This window comes from Protobothrops mucrosquamatus, unplaced genomic scaffold, assembly GCF_001527695.2.
Source record: "Protobothrops mucrosquamatus isolate PMUCROS unplaced genomic scaffold, P.Mucros_1.0 scaffold3163, whole genome shotgun sequence".
NCBI classification, from domain to species: Eukaryota; Metazoa; Chordata; class Lepidosauria; order Squamata; family Viperidae; genus Protobothrops; species Protobothrops mucrosquamatus.
In genome coordinates this window covers 7446-32757 of record NW_015389162.1, presented here as the reverse complement: position 1 = coordinate 32757, position 25312 = coordinate 7446, and the positions used below count along the sequence as shown (strand labels likewise).

At 41.9% G+C, this 25312-nt stretch overlaps 1 protein-coding gene across 3 annotated transcripts; it reads right to left on the bottom strand.

Moving 5' to 3' along the window:
• Positions 1-22347, bottom strand: LOC107297176 (transmembrane protein 182). Of its 3 annotated transcripts, none has more exons than XM_015826533.1 (6): positions 22125-22347; positions 19024-19147; positions 11617-11715; positions 10800-10937; positions 669-900; positions 1-164 (listed from the first exon to the last, which is right to left on the bottom strand). In XM_015826533.1, exons 1-5 carry the CDS (start codon positions 22275-22277, stop codon positions 671-673), a joined length of 744 nt encoding a protein of 247 aa, XP_015682019.1. In that variant the 5' UTR covers positions 22278-22347; the 3' UTR covers positions 1-164; positions 669-670. The 3 variants fall into 3 exon arrangements, with proteins under 3 accessions (XP_015682019.1, XP_015682020.1, XP_015682021.1); XM_015826534.1 differs by having other exon boundaries at positions 1-167; positions 807-900; XM_015826535.1 differs by having other exon boundaries at positions 807-900.
• Between the last annotated feature and the right edge of the window lie 2965 nt (positions 22348-25312).

The following is a 25312-nucleotide window of genomic DNA, read 5'->3' as shown; positions in this document are numbered from 1 at the left end:
GGGTTTGATCCTTTATTTGTTTACACCAAATAGAATCTTTTTTTTAAGGCAAAGTGATGGAGCACCAATAATCCAAGTCTCCAATAATTCCAGTCTCCAGCCAAGAAATCCAGGAACCCATCAGTTTGATGGGTCTTGACAGTTCTTACTTGGAAATCTCCAATCTACTAAGAAAACAAAATTGCTTACTTACTTGGCTCCTCTCAGAAATAGTTATGGAAATCATGACCATTTTTAAAAAAAACAATGAAACAACGTAAATATTAGAATCTGTGTGCCTAATCTACTATTTGCCACTTGGGAGATTCCACACCATTATTTAATACCCCTGGCACAATATCACTCATTCTAGAAATAAATAGGAAAAACATATGTCTATTGAGGTCCTCAGTCATCCAGGTCATGGTTGTCCCAAAGGTGCTTTTTCAAGAGGCAACAGGACTTTCTTTGTTTTTCCTTGAAGACGTTTCGCTTCTCATCCAAGAAGCTTCTTCAGTTCTGGTCCAGTTCAGTTCAGTTTGCAGAACTGAAGACTCTCCCTGGATGAGAAGCGAAAGGTCTTCAAAGAAAAACAAAGGAAGTCCAGTTGCCTCTTGAAAAAGCACCTTTGGGACAACTAAGAAGACAATTCTCCTTCCTAGATGGTAGCTAAGGAGCATCCGCCTTGCCTTTACTCAAGCTCCTTCAGGATGGTGTGTCCAACCAGATAGAAGAGAAGACCTGAAGTCAGCACTAATGGTATCCCAGCAGCTGCAAACATAAAAGACCAGCCGTAATAAACAGATAGAGGAGTGTCATCTGGGCACCTTTCACTTCTTTCCAGTAATATGTATTTACGGAGATCAACTGCAAATTCCTTCCACACCACAAACATAAATATGAGCACGGTAAATAAACTTCCTGTTTGACAAAATGAGAGAGAGAGAGAGAGTGAGAGAGAGGAAAAATGAGAGAGAAGAAAAAATATATTTGACAGCGACAGTGTAAAACATCCTAGCAAGAGAAAAAGTTCCATTCCCTGGATGAAACCAACAGAAAATTGAAGGTAGTCCTTAATGAAGGTAATTGGGACTGGCAACTCTGTCGCCTAAAATGCAAGATCACATGACTGTGCTGATTTACAACAGTAGTTCTAACAATCCCAGTTGGCGTTGTTAGATGAATCCCATGCATTTACAATGTCCCACAGTCACATGGTTGCTGTTTGCAACCTCCTGCTGGCTTCTTGGAAGCCATCAATGAAGGTCACAAATAGCGATCACATGACTGTGGCATATTATGATGACCACAGCTACATAGAACAATTGTAAGTCCCCTTGTTCGATGCTGCTACAACTTCGAACAATCACTGAATGAAATGCTTATTGATGAAGGAATCCCTGTACATACCACTGGTCCGATTGGTGACTGCTTAGCTAGCTCCAATGTTTCCCTTTCATTAAAGAAGCTTTAAACTTGGACAAGTTGGTTCCTCCCTCTGTAAAAAAATGCCCCAGATCTGCAAAAGTTGCTTTAAAGGGGTGACAGAATTGAAGATCCAGTGTGTACATTCAATTTATGAAGCTTTTGAACCCTATTTCAAATCAAAGGTTTATTTTTTGACACGACTCTTCTTGTTGCCTGGAACCATAGAAGCAGAGACGTTAAAAGTAGTCATTGAGGCCCAGAATGGCTTCATCTGCTCTGTGCTTGCTCCAAATATGTTACCCTCATCTGCTGAAATGGATATGATGTTAATTTCTAGATTTAAGTCTCTACTCAACCAAGGGAATTCACGGCTGAATTTGTGGGATCCTTGGTGCTCTCTGAGCTTGGTTGTTTTCTTGCAGACATTTCATTACCAAAGTAGGTTACATCATCAGCGCTAGTCACTGCTTGAATGTAGTCACTATCTTTTAGCCCAACCTGTCTCAGGTAGTCATTGGTGAAAGGGTAAAATGAAGAGAAATGTATACACTCTCTTGAACCTATAGTGGAAGGGCAAGTTTAAAGGCAGTAAATAAATCAAATTAGGATGGCTTTTCTCACTCGACTTTATATTTGCTGCAAACCTATAGATGCACAAATGACCTCACATAAAAAAAATTAGAACAAATAAAATGCCAAAGCCAGTTAAAAGCACCCAAAAATAGCATGAATAAACAGTTGGCCAAAGCAAGCCATTACAGCATATAAGGTAACTGTCAGCTAATCTTCTGCACTTGAAAATAAAAGCTTCCTTCAGAATTTCAGCTGAGTAGCAGAATGATCAAATGAAGAAAATTCCACAGAGATTATTAAAATGAGCTTATAAGTATGAGTCGTATAAATTCATATTTCCACACCTTTGCTTGTCCTCATTTTTTTTTCATTTGGACCACATTTCTTCTTATTGTTGTGAAGCAATTGGGATCATTCTAAGAAATGCGCTTAAATTATTTTAAATCGTGGCTCTTTTTCATTGCCATTTTCCTTGATCCCACAGATCTGCATAAAACCCCGTTTTTTACATTTCTTATATTGCTATCTTTGTAGCTTTCTGATTTCTGAGATTTTATACATACCTACGTACATACATACATCCTCTTCTCCAAAAGTCTGAATTGGAGTTTGTTTGATTCTGTGTGTTTAACTCACAATTTTCCCTCTCCTTTGTCATTTGCAAGATAGATGTTGTTCTACAAATATTGGGCCAAATGGATGTTGTTGCAATTTTGGATTTTTCTTTTTTATTTAGTGTTATCAATCGGTAATCTCCACCTCACCTAGCATTTTCCTTCCTTCCAACCAAAAGCACTTTAAAAACTTGCACAACAGGACAAAGATTACGAAAGCCTTCTTTTCAACAAAATCTGGTTTTCTGTAGACATGAGAACAAGCTTTTTGGGGGAACAGGAGACTCACATCCTTAACTGACATCTCCAAACTACTGTAATTGGCCCTAGATAGGAGTAGCCTTGAAGACACTCAGAAGTTAGAGTTTATACATTCATCTCCTGATACGTGGGAGCTTCTATAACAAGTTATATCTATTCTGTGTAACCAATGTAGGTTGCTTCCAATCCAGTTCAAAGTGTTTGTTATTATGACTAGGTAATAATAAATCCCTTTATTGAATCTCCTCCCCATGTAATCTGCCTGTTGTCAATGCTGCTAACATCGAATGTTCTTGCTTTGACAATATATAAAGATGCAGCCATTTTCCCTTTAACCTGTGTATTACTTTTAGAGTTAGAATTAGATGGTGCTGGAGGGGAGGGGGAAGAATGTGTATGGGGATTAGTTAGACATAACAACATCTCAGTAGAGTGTTCTTCAAGGTTGCTTGAAATAAGAGACGATAAGAAATGGCCGGGTTATGAAACTGGAGGGAAAGTTCGCACTTCAAACTAATTGGAGAATGTGATTAATGACTATTAATTGGAGGAGGGAATTATGCTTTGATGCTATGTGTTTAGGGGAGGAGAATTCAGATTTTGGCTGCGCCTATGTACGTGCCGAAGCTATGTTGCTCAATTAAAGATTCTTTAAGGTAAACAGTGCCTCAAAGTTCTTTGAAGAGTTTCATCTTTCGGAACCATGACACTTGTCCTGTGTATGTGAGCCTGGGAAAACAGGGGGTGAAAGGGATAGTTCAAAGCAGCTCATCTTTATGGTAGCCCCAATTTATGGAACAGCTTGACCCCCAAGCTAAGGTTGTGTCCATGTTATCCTAACCTTTTAGAATCAGAGCAAGATACTACTGTACTCCTCCATGAAAAATTTGGGGAGCAAGAGGTAACAGTTCTTCTTCATGCCAGGTTTTAATTTTGCAATTGTCTTGCTTGACATGAACTGCTGATTGTGGATTTAGCCTATGTACTTGTGAGACACCCAGAATCCTATCCTCTTTAATGGATAGGATAGGATAGGATAGGATAGGATAGGATAGGATAGGATAGGATAGGATAGGNGATAGATAGATAGATAGATAGATAGATAGATAGATAGATAGATAGATAGATAGATAGATAGATAGATAGATAGATAGATAGATAGATAGATAGATAGATAGATAGATAGCCTGCCACTGACCTTAAATTCACCTAATTCTACTGGTTGATATTTCAGGGCGGAATAAGTGAGAACACTTCGAGACTGGAAGAGTTATTTATAAAACCAATAAAGGTGGGATAAAAATAAAACTTATGAAAACAGAAGACAGATACATTGGGGCAGATGTATTGGGAACAAGAGGGAGGGTGGGATATGACTTCCTTCATCCTCCCTTTTCTTTCAGAGGTACCCACCATAAATGACCCAAATTTTCCCCAAATTTGATCTGCAGCCCACCAGAGACGCACAACATTCAACTTTGCTTTGCTCTCCTTTCTTTTCTTTTTTTCCTTTCAATCCCCTTCTGCCTGTATGCATGAAAGGCACGAGATTAACTCTATATTTGCATCTCAGTGCTTGATTCGGGTTAATTGTCTCTTCTGGAGAGAATTTAATGGTGAGAGAATTGAACCATGATATGAAACTTTTCTCCTTTCTATTCTCATCGCAATTGTCAAGGGGCTAACCAGAAGGCTTTCTAACTTCCAGGGAAGCAGCACCTTCATTCTGAGTAAATCGTGCAACTCAACCCTCCTACCTTCCTTTTGGGGTTCACAGCCTCGTGAAGCCTCATTGGCTAATTGCAGAGGGATGTGGGCGAACTCCTGGCTTGCTTTGGAACTTGCGGAATTTATCTATAATTTGCTAATTATAGGGAAATGAACCTCAGTCCCCTTTCTTCTCACCTCCGTGCCTAGCTGAAACTTCAGAACTCTAATAAAAAATAATGAGATGTTGAGATCTTTCCGAGAAAATTTCGAGAGCGTCAAAGCACGTGAAATGCGAACAGTTTATAGCTGTCACAGTACGGAACTTTTAGAGAGTAGCTTTGAATTAAAACAGTAGGCTGTATTTTTCTGCTGATTCCGTTTAAACAACCTGATGGAACTCTGCTCATGAGCTGGAAAGAATAATTGAAGACCAAGTTAGTCGTTACCTACTGAGAAGGCTACCTTATCACGAACACAAACTGTTTTTCATTTGGATTGCTTCTGTGGTTCAAGGCATATTCTTGGAGTGGACAAGAGTCTACCACAAATTTCCAGGAAGACCGTCTTCAATATTTTGCTAAAAGAGATGAGGGATTGATATATCCTGATTTTCACGTTAGGGCTTCGATATGGCATACAGGGAGTTCTTAACTTTTGACCACAACTGAGACATTTTTAAGTGAGTTTTGCCCCATTTTACGACCTTTCTTGCCACAGTTGTTAAGTGAATCACTGCCATTGCTCACTTGTTAACTGAATCTGGCTTCCCCAATGACTTTACTGATCCGAAGGTCACAAAAGGGGATCACATGACCCCGGGGACACTGCAACCATCGTAGAGATGAGTCAGTTGTCAAGCTTCTGAATGTAAATCATGTGACCGTGGGGATGCTGCAATGGTCATAAGTGTGAAAAACGGGAATAAGTCCCCTCTTTTTCAGTGCGAATTGTTGTAAGTTGAGGACCATCTGTAACTAGCCAGCATTGCCCTGCCTGCTATTCAAAGAGAAGCAGCAGTAGCATATAGAGAGAGACTTAAATCATCAACATCTAGACAACACTAGACATAAGTCTCTCTGGCCTACAACCAGCTCATCAGAAAAGGAAGACTTTGAAGAATGTAGAAGCAGAGAGGACATATGGAAAGCTACAAAGAACCAAGACTGGATGGAACCAACAGAGGAACTGGCACCTAGGTTTGATGAAAGCTGGGAAGTATGGAAATTGTTGAATAGACTGTGCATGGGTACAACAAGATCCAGAGCAGTGATGGGATTCAGCCAGTTCACACCAGTTCGGCAGAACCGGTAGCTAATTTTTTGTTACCCAGGGCCAGAATGGACTTCCCAGAAGCGGCATCCACACAGAGAACCGGTTGTTCACATATTTGAATCCCACCACTGATCCAGAGATACTCTGAACAAATGGGGCTGTCCGGTGGCTTCTTCCCTTTGCAATTGTGGTGACCTACAGACAACAACACATATGCATATCTGTTCTTTGTGCCCACTTGAGGACCTGCTGGCTGGGTGACCAAACGCAATTAAGGTTGCTAGTTTCTGGGCAAGATCTGTTTAACTTGTACATATTTTAATCCTGTGTTTTATATTTTAAATGTCATGTCGTATGGTACTATGCCTTATGTTACTTCTGATGCCACCGACACAAACAAACATTGGCTCTCATTGCCTATGTGTGTGCACACGGGTGTGTGAGATAAAAAGACAGAGCGGAAAAGAATGAGTTTGGGGGGGAAAAGCTGCATTTCTCAATAAATTCCATGGAATACTGTTGAATTCTTGAAAGCCCCCTTAGATAGTTCGTTGCCCTGGCTTAGACATCACTCCTTGACATGTGGAAATTAGCCTTTAATGAGGCTGCTTCTTTTTCTCTCTCTCCTGGATATACAAGCCAAAAGGAAATCCTTGCAAACTAAGCTTCATATGTCAAACATGGTTAAGAACATTTGGCAGGAGCCACTGTTGGGTCACGGAGTTATACTCCTTTCAAAGACAAGTTGGCAACAAAGCCAATGAGGAACTTGGTGAGGGAAATGAACCAGAAGCAATCAGTATCAAACAGCTTTTACTTTTTTTTCAGTTGAATAACCTTCAAGCAAGATGGTCATTTTTTCCCCCTTTTCTTATTCTTTTTCCCCTGAAAGACTTCTCCAAAACAATCTCCCACAGCAAGACTTGTTAAGTTAGCTGGACAACTGCCAGATGGATATGCTTAAAATAGCATAAATAACTGCGGTCCCTGTTCTTAGAAAGAAAGGATCCAGTGCAATCAAAACTGCTTAAAAAGAGGGAGTCTAATGTGATAACTTCTGAAATCTGTGGTTTTAATTGGGGAAGAACAGCTTTCTATATGCTGACTGATCCAATTTAGCCACTGGGAACATGACATTCCACAGGTTTTAAAGCTCTCTTTTTTTTTTTTTACTTCTTCCTCCATATTTTGGACAGAGAAGACAGTTGGTTAGAAAGAGGGGGGAAAGAATCAATCTATGGTAGAATTGAACAGCCTTCCCTCAACAGAGGGGGGGAATAAGACACCCCCCATCTCTACAACGCAGCCCTTACAGCAATTCCAAGAAGTTTCCACAGCCAATTTCACCCTAGTTCAGGTGACCCAACTGTTGCGTTCACTTAACTGTTGCGTTCACTTAATCCAATGGGGCCACCGAGTTCATACAACTTGCTAAGACAATACAACCCTTTCCTCAACATAAAGATAAAATTTCCCCTGTCCAGTTGTATCTGCCTCTAGGGCAGACATGTCAAACACAAGGCCCGGGGGTCAGATGCGGCCCGCGAAGTGGTTTCATGTGGCCTGTGAAGCCATTCTGGAAACAGTGAGGGAACGGCCCCCTCTGCCTTGGCCCTGGCCCAGGCCAGCCGGGAGCCAATGTACAATTTTGTGGTGGCCATCTATGCATTCAGTCTTAGCTCCATAAGCCCCCCCCCCACATGGCCTGAGAGGAACAGTGAGACTCCTCCAGTGGACCATGCCTTGGCACTTGCCCTGGTCCCACCCCCTTCTGCCAGAGACTCTCAGTGCCCCACAGGCACCCTTGACGCGAACGGTGTAGAGTTGGCCACACCCACCCAGTAGGCCACACCCACTCCATCCACGCCCACCCAGTAGGCCACACCCACCCTGACCACACCCACCTGGCCCCCTGAGGGCAACCGCAATACTGATGTGGCCCTCAATGAAATTGAGTTTGACACCCCTGCTCTAGAGGGTGGTGTTCATCTCTACTTCTTAGCCAAAAAACCAGCCTTTTCCGTGGTCATGTGGCTAGCATGACTACATGCCAAGGTGCACAGGATGCTGTTACTTTCCACCAAAGTGGTACCTATTTATCTACTCGCACGTGCATGCTGTTGAGCTGCTAGGTGGGCAGGGGCTGGGGCAAGCAACAGGAGCTCACCCGGTCGCCTGGCGCTTGGATCCCGAACCTGGGATGTTAGCTTTCCACTGACAAGCTAAGCATCTTTAACTACTGAGCCATGGCACCCCTTCTTCCCTCCACATACTGATCCCCAAATTATCAACCCCAAAAAAGCATCTTGGGAAAACCTGTCCAAGGGGATTAAAAAGCATCCCGGGATAAAAGGCTTCTGGACAGCAAAGAAAAAAAGGACCATTTGCTAACCGGGTTTGGGAAGCCCTCTACTAAAGTTGAAGCGCCAGAGTGCTTAAAAACTAGCAGCTTTTATTATTTTAAACATTTGCATGAACTTTGCCTTGTACATCTGGTTTTTACCCCAAAGGCTTAACCCTTCCCCCAGAAGAGGTTTGATAATGAGGCCACCAAATTATGGGAGGAACATTCCAGAATATTATTTCAGTGCAGAAAGCTTTACTTGGAGACTTCAAAGGACAGCCTCCTGATTTCCTGCCTCAGAACTTAATTCTCCAGACAAATTTCCCTCTTGATGAATTATAAGCACTTTCACCTTTCTCCGAGGAACAATTACTGGGATACAAAAGTTAATTACAGCCGATCTGCCATCCATAGCAGATGACAAATAAGGCTCTCCTATTGCAACTACTGTACCAAGTAAGAATATAAAGACAGACAGACACACACACACACACACGCACACACACAATAATTAGCAAAACTACAGTAACTGCTAGAGGACTAAAATGTGGAGCTGTTTAGTCCATCTGCAAAATATTATCTTGTCACTCTGATTTATTTATTTGCTTTACATTATGTGGCGCAAAGAGCCATGGAAAGACACATGCTCGGCATTACGAGGCAAAATTGAAAGGATCTAGAACATAGAATAATAAGAGTTAGAAGAGACCTTGGAGGTCTTCTCACACAACTCCCTGCTTGAGCAGGAGACCCTATTCCATTTCAGATAAATTATTGTCCAGTCTCTGTTTGAAAGCTTCCAGTGATGAAGGCAAGTTGCTCCATTGATTGATGGCTCTCACCCTTAGGAAATTTCTCCTTAGTTCTAGATTGCTTTTTTCTTTGGTTAGTTTCCATCCATTGTTTCTCGTCTTGCCTTTTGGTGCTTTGGAAAATAGTTTGACACCCCCCCCCCTCATCTTTGTAAGAGCAACCAGTGCTTTTTTTCTATAAAAAAAAAAAAAAAAAAAAGGTGCCGGAACTCACACATGTCATACAACCCGCCTTGCTTACCCTACAAGGTTCCATCCCAAAAAGGTGCCGGAACTCCATTCTGGGCGTTCTATGACAAAAAAAGCCCTGGGAGCAACTCAAGTATTGGAACACTGCTATTACAGTATGTCTTCTTTTCATTAAACTAGACATGCCCAATTCCTGCAACCATTCTTTGTCTTAGCCTCCAGCCCCTAATCATTCTTCTTCTTCTGAGAGAGAGAGAGAGAGAGAGAGAGACAGAGACAGACAGAGACAGAGAGACAGAGACAGAGACAGAGAGAGAGAGAGAGAGAGAGAGAGAGAGAGAGAGAGAGAGAGAGAGAGAGAGAGAGAAGCAACCTGGAATTAAGGAGAAACTTCCTAACAGTGAGGACAATTAACCAGTGGAACAGCTTGCCACCAGAGGTTGTGGGTGCTCCAACACTGAAGGTTTTTAAGAAGAGACTAGACATTCACCTGTCTGAGATGGTATAGGTTCTCCTGCTTGAGCAGGGGGCTGGACTAGAAGACCTCTAACATCCCTTCCAGCTCTATTCTATTCTATTCTATTCTATTCTATTCTATTCTATTCTATTCTATTCTATTCTACTCTCTGCGCTCTTTCCAGAGTTTCTACAGCTGTTTTTATACTGTGGTGAGCAGAACTGGATGCAGTATTCCAAGTGTGGTCTTAGACCTGCCCATGGATTAGAGAACAAATGCAAGTATACAATATCATCAAGAGAGTAAAAGAATGGAAATGGAAATGGGCTGGTCACATAGCAAGAAGAACTGAGGGCAGGTGGACCAAGACAGTCACAGAATGGATCCCACTTGATAAAAATCATCCACAAAAGAGACATAAAACCAGATGGAGCGAGGACATCAGCAAGTATGGTGGGCCCCATTGGCAAAAGAAAGCTCAGGATTGTATTGGTTGGAAACATGCGGAAGAGGCCTTCGTCCTGCAGTGGATAGATTGTGGCTAAAATGAGGATGACTATGATTTCTATACTGCCTCAATTCAGAGATTCCGGGCTCTGTACAACAGTTCATATTACTGATATTGTACTATATCCATATTTAAATACTGCTCATCATAAAACTAAATGGCCACCCCCAGTTCCTCATTCTGCATCAAAGTACTATAAGGCTACTAGTCACACCAGATGTAAAATTTCCTAGAAGGTGTCCACATATATTCTCATCACTCATAACAGTATATTTGAGTAAAGTATCAAATAATAAGCTTAAAAGATAGTGCATTCCCTTCAAGCAAGCATTAGGTAACTAAACTAAGATTCAAAGCCAATCCTCTATCTATGGAAGGATCCATATTGCTTCCTTGAAGTCACAGCTGCCCAAATGCGTAGAGACTACGACTCCCCAAATTCACAAAAACTAGCCTAAAATTCTAGAGCTTTTCATTCCAGTATTTCTGAAGAGGGGTGGGTAAGATTAATAAAAACATGCAACTGCCTTGCTTGTTAAGTGCACATTATGTGTCAAGTCTCTTGCGCACATTTGCATGCGGTTATGCATGCATTCTCAGGATTTTAGCAATCCAGGCCACCCAAGCAGTGAACACTGCAGTGGTCACTTACCAGCAGCAATAAGGAATCCGCCTCCAACTTTATAGAATCTCGCATTGACAAAGGGCACACCGCACACCAGCAAAAACACTCCTACAAGGCTGGCAGTGATGGCCAAGACAATCAGGGCTGTCCAGAATCCCCTGTACACTATGCACAGAGGAAAAGACACACCACAAGTTGAGTCAAGCAAGCTATACAATCAGAGTACATGGGAAAAAATATATCAATGCAAGGAGATCAACTTTTACTCCCCAAATGTTTGAAAAGGAAAAGAGAGAGACAAGCTGACAGGCATTCGAGTTTTCTCAAAAAATAATTTGGGATTGGATTATGTTGGATGCGAAGCTCCGGTGTGCAGAAAGCTTCACACACTTATACCTTTTAGTGGTTATAGTTATGCCAGATAGTACCGAATGTGTAATGGGGAAGATATAGTGCCATAAATGCTGGGCAGATCATAGAATCAGACAGTTGGAAGAGACCTTAGAGGTCTCCTAGTCCAAGCTCCTACTTGAGCATGAGACTTTATACCAGGGGTAGGCAACCTTGGCTCTTTTATGACTCGTGGACTTCAACTCCCAGAATTCCTGAGCCAGCCACGTTGAAGTCCATGAGTCATAAAAGAGCCAAGGTCGCCTACCCCTGCTTTATACCTTATGAGGGGCTTTCCCTCGTGTCTCCATCTTGACTTTTTTGACCCCCCCTCCCCCAAATAGGGATCAGGAGAGTTTGCATATTGCCATACAACTACCGTACATCTTAGCACCGTTAATGAAGCCTAAGTATGAAGAATATATTATGAATTCAAGTTTTCCTCAGAACATACCTGCAGTTGCATCATAAGAGGGGTGAGGATGAGGCCCAAACACAATAGGCATTGGAAACAGGTAGGCGTTCATACAGTGCTTCGGATGGGCTTGACTGGCTGGAGAAGGAAAGAAATGAGAGATCTCTCCGAGTCTGGTTTTTATACAGCTGAACAGCTACACGTCAATTCTACACATACGTGTACTCCTCGATTTACAACCATTCATTTAGTGACCATTTGAAGAACTGAAAAAAATATCCACATGGTCAAAATTCTGCTTCATATTTATGACCGTTGCAGTGTTCTGGGGTCATGCAATCAACCTGTCAATGGGAAAGCCAAATTCACTTAACCACCGTGTCACTAATTTAACAGTTGCAGTGGTTCCCTTAACAACTGTGGCAAGATAGGTCATAAAACAGGACAAAACTCACTTAGCTGTCTTGCTTAACAGAAATTTGGGGCTCAATTGTGATTGCAAGTCAAGGACTATCTGTATGTTAATATAGGACTTGGGTTTGGCTAGTCTAAAGAAAAGAAGAAACAGGGGTGACATGATAGCAGTCTTCCAGTATTTGAGGGGCTGCCACAAAAAAGAGGGGGTCAAATTATTCTCCAAAGCACCAGAGGGCAGGACAAGAAACAACGGTTGGAAACTGATCAAAGAGAGAAGCAACCTGGAATTAAGGAGAAAGTTCCTAACAGTGAGGACAATTAACCAGTGGAACAGCTTGCCTCCAGAAATCTTGGGTGCTCAGTCACTGGAGGTTTTTAAGAAGAGACTGGACAGCCACTTGTCTGGAATGGTGTAGGTTCTCCTGCTTGAGTAGGGGGTTGAATTAGAAGACCTCCAAGGTCCATTCCAGCTCTAGCCTATCCTATTCTATCAGGCTTGTTTCTGTAAGGCAACCTAATTGTTTTAATATTAGGCCCAATTCTTCCTTCCAGTTTCCTGATATTCTTTTCCATTGTGAAAAAAAGTGTTTCATTTTGCTTGGCCTCCTGAGAATTTCAAAATCTTTTGATAGCAACAATGTGCTATCAAATGTGTCTTTATGTGTGTTATAATATTACCTTTCTAACACTCTGCAGCCGCCTTGCCCATCCTGGCTTCCTCATCTGTAAAGGTCCTGTTGAAGTACTTATCCATGTATCTTGGATCAACAGCTTTCCTTGGGACTCAACCGATGGGAAGCCAAGACAGGTGCAGCCTGTAAGATGATTGCCTCATCTAATTGGTGATTGCAATACTCACAAACCTCCTTCAAGTATCTCACAATTAAGGTACATGACAGAATAAGTAACTGCCTTAATATTACAATGATAGTATCTTCTGAGGACCAACTTCAATCAGCCCTCTTAAACAGGGATCTTCAAACTTGGCCCTTTTATGAATGTGGACTTCAACTCCCAGAATTCCTCACCCAGGCATGCTGGCTGAGGAATTCTGGGAGTTGAAGTCCACAAGTCATAAAAGGGCCAAGTTTGAAGACCCCTGCTCTTAAATCTCTTCTTACACAGTCTTGAACCTTTTCCTTGGACACCGAATTATCCAAAATAATAAGGGCTCAGTTGTGGTCATAAGACTATTTGTAGTAGTTTTTACTTGTGAAGCAATTAGCTAGGTGAGGGTGTTTAGTTGTCTTCACTAAACTCATTATAACTTTTAGCAATAAAGGAGAATATTTGTAGCTCAGGGTTGAAATGAGGGGTCCTTGGTGCTGTCCGAGCTCAGTTGTTTTCTTGCAGACGTTTCATTACCAAACTAGGTATCATCATCAGGGCTAGAAGAAAATGAAGTTTGCAGAGAGGAGGAGGAGGAGGAGGAGGAGGAGGAGGACTGTGGGGTCCTTGGTGCTGTCTGAGCTTGGTTGTTTTCTTGCAGACGTTTCATTAACCAAACTAGGTATCATCATCAGGGCTAGAAGGGAGTGGGGTTTGCTCTCTGCTTATATACAACAGTTCTCTGCAATTAGAACTGTTTATATACAATAAACAGAGAGCAAACCCCACTCCCTTCTACCCTTCTAGCCCTGATGATGATACCTAGTTTGGTAATGAGACGTTTGCAAGGAAACAACCAAGCTCAGAGAGCACCAAGGACCCCACAGTCGTCCTCCTCCTCCTCCTCTCTGCAAACCTCATTCCCTTCTAGCCCTGATGATGATACCTAGTTTGGGAATGAAACGTCTGCAAGAAAACCACCAAGCTCAGACAGCACCGAGAACCCCCTAATCATAACTGAGCTCCTGTACCACGTTAAGCTGTGGTTTGCTTAAGCATCCTTTCTTGGATAAGGAACATCCTTAGCCATAAATGCAGAGTTTACAAGCCCTAATTCACCCAACTTGCTGCGAGGTATTATGGTCTGGGAACTGACTTACACTTGCCTCGGGGCTGTGTCTGATGACCACTGAACTTCCAAGTAGCTCTTCTTTCCAGAGAATAACTTTCTATAGCACATCCAGGCCGTTCGACCACACGTTAATAACCATGTTACAGGCTAAAAGAGAACAGATGCTCGCTTTTTGCACATTTGCTAAGGAAGCTTGCAATTACAGACCTAATTCAGAACTGATGACTTCGTTGTTCCTTGCATGTGTGAAGCATTAAGCGTCACCTACGCCTTCATTTTTCCCCAGAGAAGCAAAATAAAGCATAGAAAACCCAGACCTGCTTAATGAAACACTTGGTGCAGATTGCAAAACGTAGCCCTTTTCAATGGGAATCTTAAGATAGGATTTGGCAGAAAGCTGAGTTCTCGGCACAACCGGCCGTGTTAAATACTCACGTTGTCTCTCTCTAATTGCTGCTCCTTATGTAGCTAGCATGAAACCAACACAAAAACAAAACTGGATGATCGGCATGTTCAGAAAATTCACAAAAGAAAAAAAAAATAATGCCCGTGTACATGGGCCCCAGAATGGTAATCCAAGGCAGAGGAAAGAATGAAAAGCATTTGACACAGGGAGTCCTTAACTTACAACAGTTCATTTAGTGACCATTCGAAGGTACAACGGCACTGAAAAAAGGGACCAATGACCGTTTTTCACACTTACGACCATTGCAACATCCCCAGGGTCACGTGATCAAAATTCAAAGGCTTGGAAACTGGCATGTACTTATGACAGTTGCAGCGTCCCGGGGTCACGTGATCCCCTTTTGTGACCTTCTGACAAGCAAATTCAACGGGGAAGTCACATTCACTTAACGACCGGGTTACTAATTTAGCAACTGCGGGGATCCACTTAACAACTGTGGCGAGAAAGGTCGTAAAGTGGGGCAAATTGTCTCGCTTAGCAACAGAAATGTTTGGGCTCAGGTGTCATTGAAAGTCAAGGGCGGTCTGTAAAAGAAATATTAAACGGAAGTATTTCACACTGTATCTACACTACACTACAATAATAAGTCCTTGACATACAGCCGTTCGTTTAATGATTGCTGAAGTTCCAATGGCACTGAAAAAAAAGTGACTTATAACCGGTCCTCGCACTTACAACCATTGCAGCAAACCCCAAGTTTACATGATGAAAATTCTGGCATTTGGTAACCAGCATGCATTTACGATGGTTGCGGTGTTCCAGGGTTGTGTGATCACTGTCTGTGACCTTCCCAGTTGCTTCTGATAAGCAAAGTCAACAGGGGAAGTCAGATTGACTGAATGACAGTGTGATTTGCTTAACAAGTGCAGTGATTCGCTTAACAATTGTGGCTAAAAGGGTTGTGATTCATTTAACATCCACTTTGCTTAGCCATGGAAATTCTGATTCCAGCCGTCAATAGAGGACTATCCTTATTTTCTTGCAGTTTCTACACTCGACTTGATGAAATAGACTTTGTGTCATTTGTTGTTGTTACTTGCGAAGTCGTGTCCGACCCATCGCGACCCCATGGACAATGTTCCTCCAGGTCTTCCTGTCCTCTACCATCTTCTGGAGTCCATTTAAGTTCACGCTTCCTGCTTCAGTGACTCCATCCAGCCACCTCATTCTCTGTCGTCCCCTTCTTCTATTGCCCTCCATCTTTCCCAGCATTAGGCCCTTCTCCAGGGAGTCCTTCCTTCTCTTTAGGTGGCCAAAGGACTTGAGTTTCAACTTCAGGATCTGGCCTTCCAAAGAGCAGTCAGGGTTGATCTCCTCCAGGACTGACCGGTTTGATCGCCTTGCAGTCCAGGGGACTCGCAGGAGTCTTCTCCAGCACCATAGTTCAAAGGCCTCCATTCTTTGGCGCTCGGCCTTTCTTATGGTCCAACTTTCACAGCCATACATTGCAACTGGGAAAACCATGGCCTTGACTATACGTACTTTTGTTGGCAGGGTGATGTCTCTGCTTTTTAGTATGCTGTCTAGATTTGCCATAGTTTTCCTCCCCAGGAGCAAGCGTCTTTTAATTTCTTGGCTGCAGTCCCCATCTGCACTAACTTAAATAATAATAATAAAAATAGTGTACTGATTGAATTTCCCTCATTTTATCCCCAAGTCAACCGGGCTATGTTATATCCGCCGTACCACCATGGCTACTATTTCAGAGTTACTGACAACCTTTCCAGAACAGAAGCTTCGTGATTCCTGAGAAGTCCCACCGGTATTAATGGCCCCAAAGCTTATCGTGACGAACAGTAATAGGATGAATGTTAAACAAATTAATTAATGATTATCCACTTTGCTTTAGGATGTTTCCCACCGAATGAGAGCCCTTCATAATAAATGGACATTCGTTCATGCAAAGTGACTAATGAAATTTCTACCGCATTAATTATTGCAACTGCAGAAAGGAGGGTGGGAGGGGGGAGGTAAATCCAGCCGAATGAATTTGCCGTGATCGGTCTCATTAACACAGACACCAAAAATCGTAAAAGATCTCCTAGTTATCTCAAACCGTGGGAATGCATCTCAAGTGAGGTTTAATTTGATCATTTGACTTAAGGTGATATCCTGTTAAACAATGCATTATAATAATTAGGCTTTAGGAAGCCTCCATTATTACATTCATGTGCAATCCAGAATGATCGGCGCTTGATCAGATCTTCCCGGACGTTCAACGCAAGGAATCGTCTTAGACTCTATTGATGTGCTTTGCACATTTACGTAGTTATGGGGATGCTCCAGGAGGGTGTATGTCTCACAACTCACCACAGCCAACTCACCGTGGCCAACTCGCCGTGGCCAACTCGCCGTGGCCGACTTGCTGCAGCCAACTTGCCACAACCAACTCACATTACAGCTTGCCCTGGAACACAAGTTTCACTAATATCAAAGAAGTCGTGGAATAGAATAGAATAGAACAACGGCAGCAAGAATAGCATATGCACTAGTTTTGGAAAAATGAGAATATACCATCAGAGGAAGAAGTGATAAGAAAAATCCTGGACTGTGCTAAGATGGACAAATTAACAAAAGAGATAAAAGAAAAGGAAGACACAGAGTACTATCTGATATGGAACAAGTGGTATGACTGGTTGGAGACTAGAAATAATAGAGGAGAATAAATGTGGAAAGGTCAAAAGTGGAAAATGTGTGTATAATAATGTATAGTAATAATAATATGTATTATTCTTAGTATGAAGTATAGTATGAAGGAAGAAAAATGCAAATAAGAAACAACGGGGCAACAAGGACAAATATTCTAAAGAAGAATAAGGGGGGGAAATGTAAATAATAAAAGATTACTGTTACGAAATCGCTGTTAAAAAAAGGGAGGAGTATATACTGTGTGTGTATGTGTGTTATGGTTTGTTTTGTTTTGTTGGTTTAAAAAATAAAAAAAAATAAAAAAAATAAAAAAAATAAAATGTTTTTTTAATTATTTTAAATAATTAAATTGAATTGTTGAATTGTCCTGCAGGGAGCCGAAGGGATTTTATTGTGCTTATGATTTTAGTATGTTTAAATTTGACATTAGCATTTATTTTATATACAGTATAGTAACCATTTTACATTGATACTTACAGTGTTATCATGCAATCATTGTTTTGTTCTTTTGTAATCATTATTTTGTAGTTAATTGCTTGATCAGATGCTTTGTATATATATTGGAAAAGTAAGGGTTTCATGCTTTAGGTACGGGTGATTGCTTATATGAAAAGAGCACAGTATGGGGAGGGGGGAAAGGAGTTACGGATGGAGCCTGGGTTGCTGCGTATGAGTCATCATCTTGGAATTGTTTTTTTGTACCATCTTATGCCTGGTACCAAGACCTGATCTTTTTGTTCTGGAAAGGTATAAAAGGTGGAAGACATCTTTCCTGGTTGTTGCCTTCATCTCTCTACCAGCCACGAAGAGGAATCAGGCGGCCCCTCTCTGTTTTGATAAAAATAAAGTTGTAATCTTGGTTGAAACCTCGGCTCGGGAGTTTCTTTGGCTTTTTTAAATTCCTGAGTAACGCTGGGGCAATTGCGAGGCTAAGTGGAAAACCTTACAGAGCTGTCCCATGGTCAGTTGGCCACGGTGAATTCCAGCAAGTTGTCCCATTCCTCTCCAGGAGGGACGTGCATGAACTTTTAAACTACATGTGCACCAACTGATAACTAATCCAAAGAAATTGTATTGATTCATTGGAGAGGGAGGGGGGGAGAATTAAAAGTTTTGTGGCATTTTGGGTTTGACAGATGTAGGGCGTTAGCAATGCTATTGCCCCCCTTTCCCAAGGGGATTGGACTAGGGCAGGGGTAGGCAACCTTGGCTCTTTTATGACTCGTGGACTTCAACTCCCAGAATTCCTGAGCCAGCACAGGTGGCTCAGGAATTCTGGGAGTTGAAGTCCCTGAGTCATAAAAGAGCCAAGATTGCTTACCCCTGGACTAGGGGTAGGCTTTGATTTATGATCACAATTGAGCTCAAAATTTATGTTGCTGAGTAAGAGAGTTTTTAAACAGGTTTTGCCCCATTCTACAACCTTTCCTGCCACAGTTGTTAAGTGAATCATTGCAGTTGATAAGTTAGGAACACGGTTGTTAAGTGAATCTGGCTTCCCCATTGACTTTGCTTGTGCAGAAGGTCACAAAAGAGGATCACATGACCCCAGGACACTGCAACCGTCATAAATATGAGCCAGTTGCCAAATGGCTGGATTTTGATCACATGGGGATGCTGCAATGGTCGTAAGTGTGAAAAACAGTCATAAGTTCACTTTTTTCAGTGCTGTTGTAACTTTGGACAGTCACTAAATGAACTGCTGTAAGTCGAGGGCTACCTGTATAGTGACATTTCAATCCTTGCCCCACCTTCACCCAATCCCAGGGTGCCAGTTGGGGAAGTATGGGCTGAGCAGAGAGATCCATGATGACTTTTTGAGGAAGAAAAAGCATACAGTTGGAGCCCTAAAGCAGGATAAGCCAGACAAATGGGAGAGAACCTCAAACAGATGACTTCCATTTAAGAGATCAGAATATACCATACTTCAGATGTTGTCTCCTCTCATACTCACTAAACCAGAAATTCCATATAGTCTCTTTGTAATCTTCGCCAAAGAACCAGCATCGCCAAAAGAAACCTTCGTGATGGAAGGTCAGGATCCCTTTATCACCTTCTTTCCAGACGTGCTTTCCATCCTGTTTTCAAAACAAACCAGAACCGTTTAGAAATAGGGTGCGAACTCTTTCGGTTTCATCTTCAGCTTTCCACTTGGTGCCCAAGCTACCTGCAATTTCAGAATGGTGTATTCACAGGCTAAGGGTGACAAAATGGAATTTGCAGCCAGATGTAAAACACAGCTATATTGTTGTGGAATAAACCACGATACGTACGTCAGAAGACAAGACCACGAAGGGTTTGGAGAAGACAGGTTTATTTGTGCACAATGGTTCAGAGCATTAGCATGACAGATTCTGAACACTGGGCTATTTCCAGCGTGTCATTCTTATACAGCTTGCCACCCACGCCTAACCCAATGGATGACTTCTTATCTACCTTTAACATACTAAAAGAGAGAAGTTCATGTCTTGAGACCTCACACATAGGAAAAAAGGAAGTTGATACAATTGACAGAAAACCACACTGCTCTACACGGGTAATATCTTACACCATCTGAGACCTTCAGTTAACATTTCTTGTAAAGGTTTTTTCATATAATTGCACACAGGTCATCACACACAGCCAGTTTATAATATTAGTTAATGCTTGCTAAACATCACTCCTGTTAATTAAAATATTTGTTTATAGTATTTTTCCATCTCTCTCTCCGTCTCTGCCTCAATATAAACAATGGCAAGAGATAGCTGCTTGATGTCCTCCAGGATTGGGCTAATGGGAATTGAAATAGCAATAGCACTTAGACTTATATACCATTTCACAGTGCCCTAAGCCTTCTCTAAGTGGTTTATAGAGTCAGTCTATTGCTCCCACCAATCTGGGTCCTCATTTTACCCACCTCAGAAGGATGGAAGGCTGAGTCAAGCTTGAGCTGGTTAGAATCGAACTGCCTAACTGCTGGCAGCCGGCAGTCAGCAGAAGTAGCCTGCAGTACGGCATTCTAACTGCTGCACCACCATGGCAAATTTACAAAGCATGAGCTTGCAATTACCTTCTATACAGAGAAATCCGTGATTTTTCTTATCTATTTGGGGATCAGATCAACGATCTGAATCAAAATCATCGTTCAGTTCAAATCAGAGCCCATCCAAGCATACCTATGTCTAAGTCAAATCTGCATTCAAAGAGAAAGAATGTGTTTTCCAAAGTTTTATGTAGAAGAAGAGCAGGCAGAGTCTGGGGATGGAGTCAAGAGAGTAATCAGCCTAGAGTCATTACATTCCCACACACAGTCTAAGTCCAGCCCCTCTTGAATGCTGTTGATTCTTATCTAGTACCAGTTTAGTAATGACCATTAGTTGACTAGATTCTTGTGAATAGGCGTGAACAATAAATCGTCTTAACCGGAATTTAATGTGTGGTCCACATTTCCAGATGAACTTTACAATAGATCTGAACTGCTCACTCACAGTCAGTTTTTAAGATAAGGTAAAGAGTGGCCTATGGACATATAAGGAAAGGTTGATGGAATTGGGTATGTCTAGTTTAACGAAGAGAAGGATGAGGGGGGACATGATAGCAGTCTTCCAATATCTCAGGGGCTGCCCCAAAGAAGAGGGAGTCAAGCTATTCTCCAAAGCGCCTGAAAGCAGGACAAGAAGCAACGGATGGAAACTAATCAAGGAGAGAAGCAACCTAGAACTAACGAGAAGCTTCCTGACAGTTAGAACAATTAACCAGTGGAACAACCTGCCTCCAGAAGCAGTGAATGCTCCAACACTGGAAGTTTTTAAGAAGAAACTGGACAGCCATTTGTCCGAAATGGTATAGGGTTACCTCCAAGGTCCCTTCCAACTTTATTATTATTATTATTATTATTATTATTATTATTATTATTATTATTATTATTATTATTATTATTATTATTATTATTATTATTATTATTAGTCCCCCATCCACATCTGCCCTGCTTTAGTACTATAACAAAGAACCAGAATCCACCCAGAAGCAAACTCAGCTGGGTGCCAGTTGCATTGTCTCCACCTCTCTTATGTCTCTTTAAATGATTGTCACCACTTCTGAATTTGCATCTCAGCTTGTAAAATTGTAAACATACATTTTCTGTCAAGCTTCATTGTCTTTTGGGGGGAAGGTTGGATTCATTAGCCTGGGAGGCTAATGAAATAGTTCCCTCTTCCCAACGTATCAGGCAGAAATATTTTATACCTAAAATGTTCTTCCTTTCCCCCTTTTCCTGGGAAAACAATTAAGAAGTCAAAGAAGAAGGGAAGGGTAGGGAAAGGAAGGGCAGACGGCTACCTATTTGTTTTCTGCGGGAATGTTCCTAATTTTTAAATAGAACAATGGACGAATTAATCCATCGACCCTCGCGGGATCAATCAATTAAATCTACAATATTTCATATGTAAGATTGACCGATTACACACTCTGTGATCCAGCTGCTTAAGAAAGCATTCTATCTCAAGGGTACATAGAGTATACTGTTTATTTACAGGATACAGAATAACAGAGTTGGAAGGGACCTTGAAGGTCTTCTAGTCCAACCCCCTGCTCAGGCAGGAAACCCTATACCATTTTGGACAAATGGCTGTCCAGTCTCTTCTTAAAAACTTCCAGTGTTGGAGCATTCACCGCTTCTGGAGGCAGGTTGTTCCACTGGTTAATTGTTCTGACTGTCAGGAAGTTTCTCCTTAGTTCTAGATTGCTTCTCTCCTTGATCAGTTTCCACCCGTTGCTTCTTGTCCTGCCTTCAGGCGCCTTGGAGAATAGCTTGACTCCCTCTTCTTTGGGGCAGCCCCTGAGATATTGGAACACGGCTATCATGTCCCCCCTCATCCTTCTCTTCATTAAACTAGACATACCCAATTCCTGCAACCGTTCCTTATACGTTTTAGCCTCCAGTCCCCTAATCATCCGAGAATTAAATTCCCAACTTCTGAGTTTTCCTTTTGTTCCCAGAAGTATCCTTCAGAACATGCTCCTTTGCAAACTCCCAATAATGATATTCTGGAGTCACGCAGTTTTCAGTACTTTTACCTTTTCAGAGGAGATATTGCTGTTCTTCACTTCGAATCCTCCACACTTTTCCGTCACCAGCAGCCAGTAGTCTGTCCCGAAGGCTACTAGAAAAAGGAAGATGCTGAGGACGCCCAGAATTGCAGCTAAAAAGGCTGCTATTTTGATCTTCATGGTGGAAAAAGGAAGGGGAAAGAGGGGCTCGAGCCAAGGAGTCTAGAAGGGCGAGGCTTTAAAGAAAATAAATAAAGCAAACATGCAGGAGTTGAGTGCGCTAGGAGCTGAAAGGAGACCTATTTTAAGAATGGGACTGGCAGCGATTCACCAGTGTATGCATTTCACAAGGCAGCAAGGAGACAGCAATCAAAAGCAAATGGGTTGAGTTTCCAAACAGCTGAGGCATTTCAAGCAGGATTAGGAATGAGGGCTGGACCGAGGTGCTTCACTCCGGAGAAGTCATGTTTGGGGTTTGTTCTGCTTCGTGCATCCAGCCAGATGATCTATTTCAGGTTACAACACAACTGATCTGGATGGACAGGCGCCACTGCTACTTGCTGTCCAGCAGTCCAGATGGGAGGGGCAGGAACGCAAAGGCCCTTTTGCCAAATGCAGAGAGGTTGGCAAGCTGGCACTTGGGATAGGTGAATCTATTGATTTGGGCTTCTCCTGTTTCTGCAAATGTGTCTAGCTTAGTTTGTCGACCGGATGCTTTTAAAAAATAAAAATAAAAACGCACCGACATTTGTCTACATTTTAGCACCCACTTTTACAGATGTGCTTGCAATTCTGCTTCACACACACACACATACACACACACACACACACACATATATACATATATATATATATATATATATATATATATATATATATATATATATATATATATATATATATATATATATATATATATATATATATACATATATACATATATATATACATACATATATATATATATATATCTTCTGAAAAACCAATAAAACATGAGCACCAGGAATATTATAAACTAAAAAAGTTTAATACAATCACCAATCACCAAGCTTTCGTCGGAAGCTACCGACATCGTCGGGGTTCAATGCTAGTCGATGGGAGAGTTCATTTATAGGCAGGATGCCATGTTTTATTGGTTTTTCAGAAGATGAATATACCCAGGAATCATTCTTTTATTTTTAACATTATTATTGAGATCCTCAATAATATTCAAGGCCATGGTTTTCCCAGTTGCAATGTATGGCTGTGAAAGTTGGACCATAAGAAAGACTGAGCGCCAAAGAATTGAGACCTTTGAACTATGGTGCTGGAGAAGACTCCTGCGAGTCCCCTGGACTGCAAGGCGATCAAACCGGTCAGTCCTAGAAGAGATCAACCCCGACTGCTCTTTAGAAGGCCAGATCCTGAAGTTGAAACTCAAGTCCTTTGGCCACCTAATGAGAAGGAAGGACTCACTGGAGAAGAGCCTGATGCTGGGAAAGATGGAGGGCAAGAGAAGAAGGGGATGACAGAGAAGGAGGTGGCTGGATGGAGTCACTGAACTATGAATCATAATGTTCCCAGAATGTCACTTTTTCTATTAACTCACCTTGTAATCTTTCTTATCTTTTCCTCTCCCCCACTTACAACATGGACGTAATAATACTATTCTTTTCTAAAAGATTGCGGTAAAGTTCATGTCAGGTTTACAAGACTTCTCTCTACCCACTGAACGTGTGATCATGTATACCAAAAACTAGCCTACTTTTAAGTGACAGTACACATCATATCTCTCTTAGTTGATCCAATGCAGAAGCAATTTGTTGGCTTGTAGGGGCCAAGTGGATGGAGTCACTGAAGCAGGAGGCCTGAGCTTAAATGGACTCCAGAAGATGGCAGAGGACAGGAAGGCCTGGAGGAACATTGTCCATGGGGTTGCGATGGGTCAGACACGACTTCGCAATTAACAACAACAACTATATATATATATATATATATATATATATAATATATATATAATTTTTTTTGTCCATATCTATGGAGATTCTCAATCATGTTTGTCCCAGGAGGGCCTTTCAAAAGGCAGCTGGGACTTTCGTCTTGGTTTTTAGCTTCAAAATGTTTTGCTTCTCATCCAAGAAGCTCCTGCACTGTCTAGCGAACTTGTTTGGCCTTACAAATCATATTCCACTTACCCTTTTGTGAATGGATTAATCTCTTTCACCAAGCTTTTAATGATGAGATCAGTGGTGGGATTCAAATAGGTGAACAACCGGTTCTCTGTGTGGATGCCGCTTCCAGAAGTCCATTCTGGGCCTGGGCAACGCAAAATTAGCTGCCGGTTCTGCCGAAGTGGTGAGAACTGGTTGAATCCCACCACTGGATGAGATGGTACAAAGCAGCTCTACAAACCACAAGGCTTCACTCCCATTGCAAGGTTAACTCTTTGGCACAGCCGACACATTTCCACAGCGTGCCTGGCTGAGGAATTCTGGGAGTTGAAGTCCACAAGTCATAAAAGGGCCAAGTTTGAAGACCCCTGTTCTCATGCATCATAACATTTACTTGGGCTGGCTTCCCTTGAAGGAGAAGGATGACAAAAGACATAATGTGCTTCAACAAGAGACCCGTTTATTTGCAAAGAGACACAATGAACATAGGAGGAGGAATCTCTTAAGATGAACAACACTTTCCAGGATCCTACAGAACCATCTCACGGAGCAGATCTAAGCGTGAGATTCCCCAGTTCTGGCCTGACGTATGAATTAGTCAAGAATTAACCTCCAGCATCAGGAAAGCTGAAGTCTAACCCACTGTATTATGTCAAGAAAGATAAGTCCTTTGAACAGCACAGGGCTCATGGGAGATGTTCATTGTATAGTGTGTTTCAAGAAGAGCACAGCAGACTGGGTAATTCTGGGAGCTGAAGTCGACAAATCTTTAAGTTGCCAAGGTTGAGAAACACTGCTCTAAAGCATGCGCCTTGTTCACAATCATTTAAGCAAGGCATAATTATTGATCTAATATATGCAGATTCTTGGATAACCATACACTGGAAACGTACTCTGCTTCCAATCCCCCCAGGATCAGCCATTTCTCCTCCTCAACAATTGGATTTCAGTTGACTGCAAAGCATTTTTCACACACCTTGAACCTTCTTCATGGAAAACAAGGCTTCTTCAACTACTTTGAACATGAAGGGAAGGGAAGGGGAGGGGAGGGGAGGGGAGGGGAGG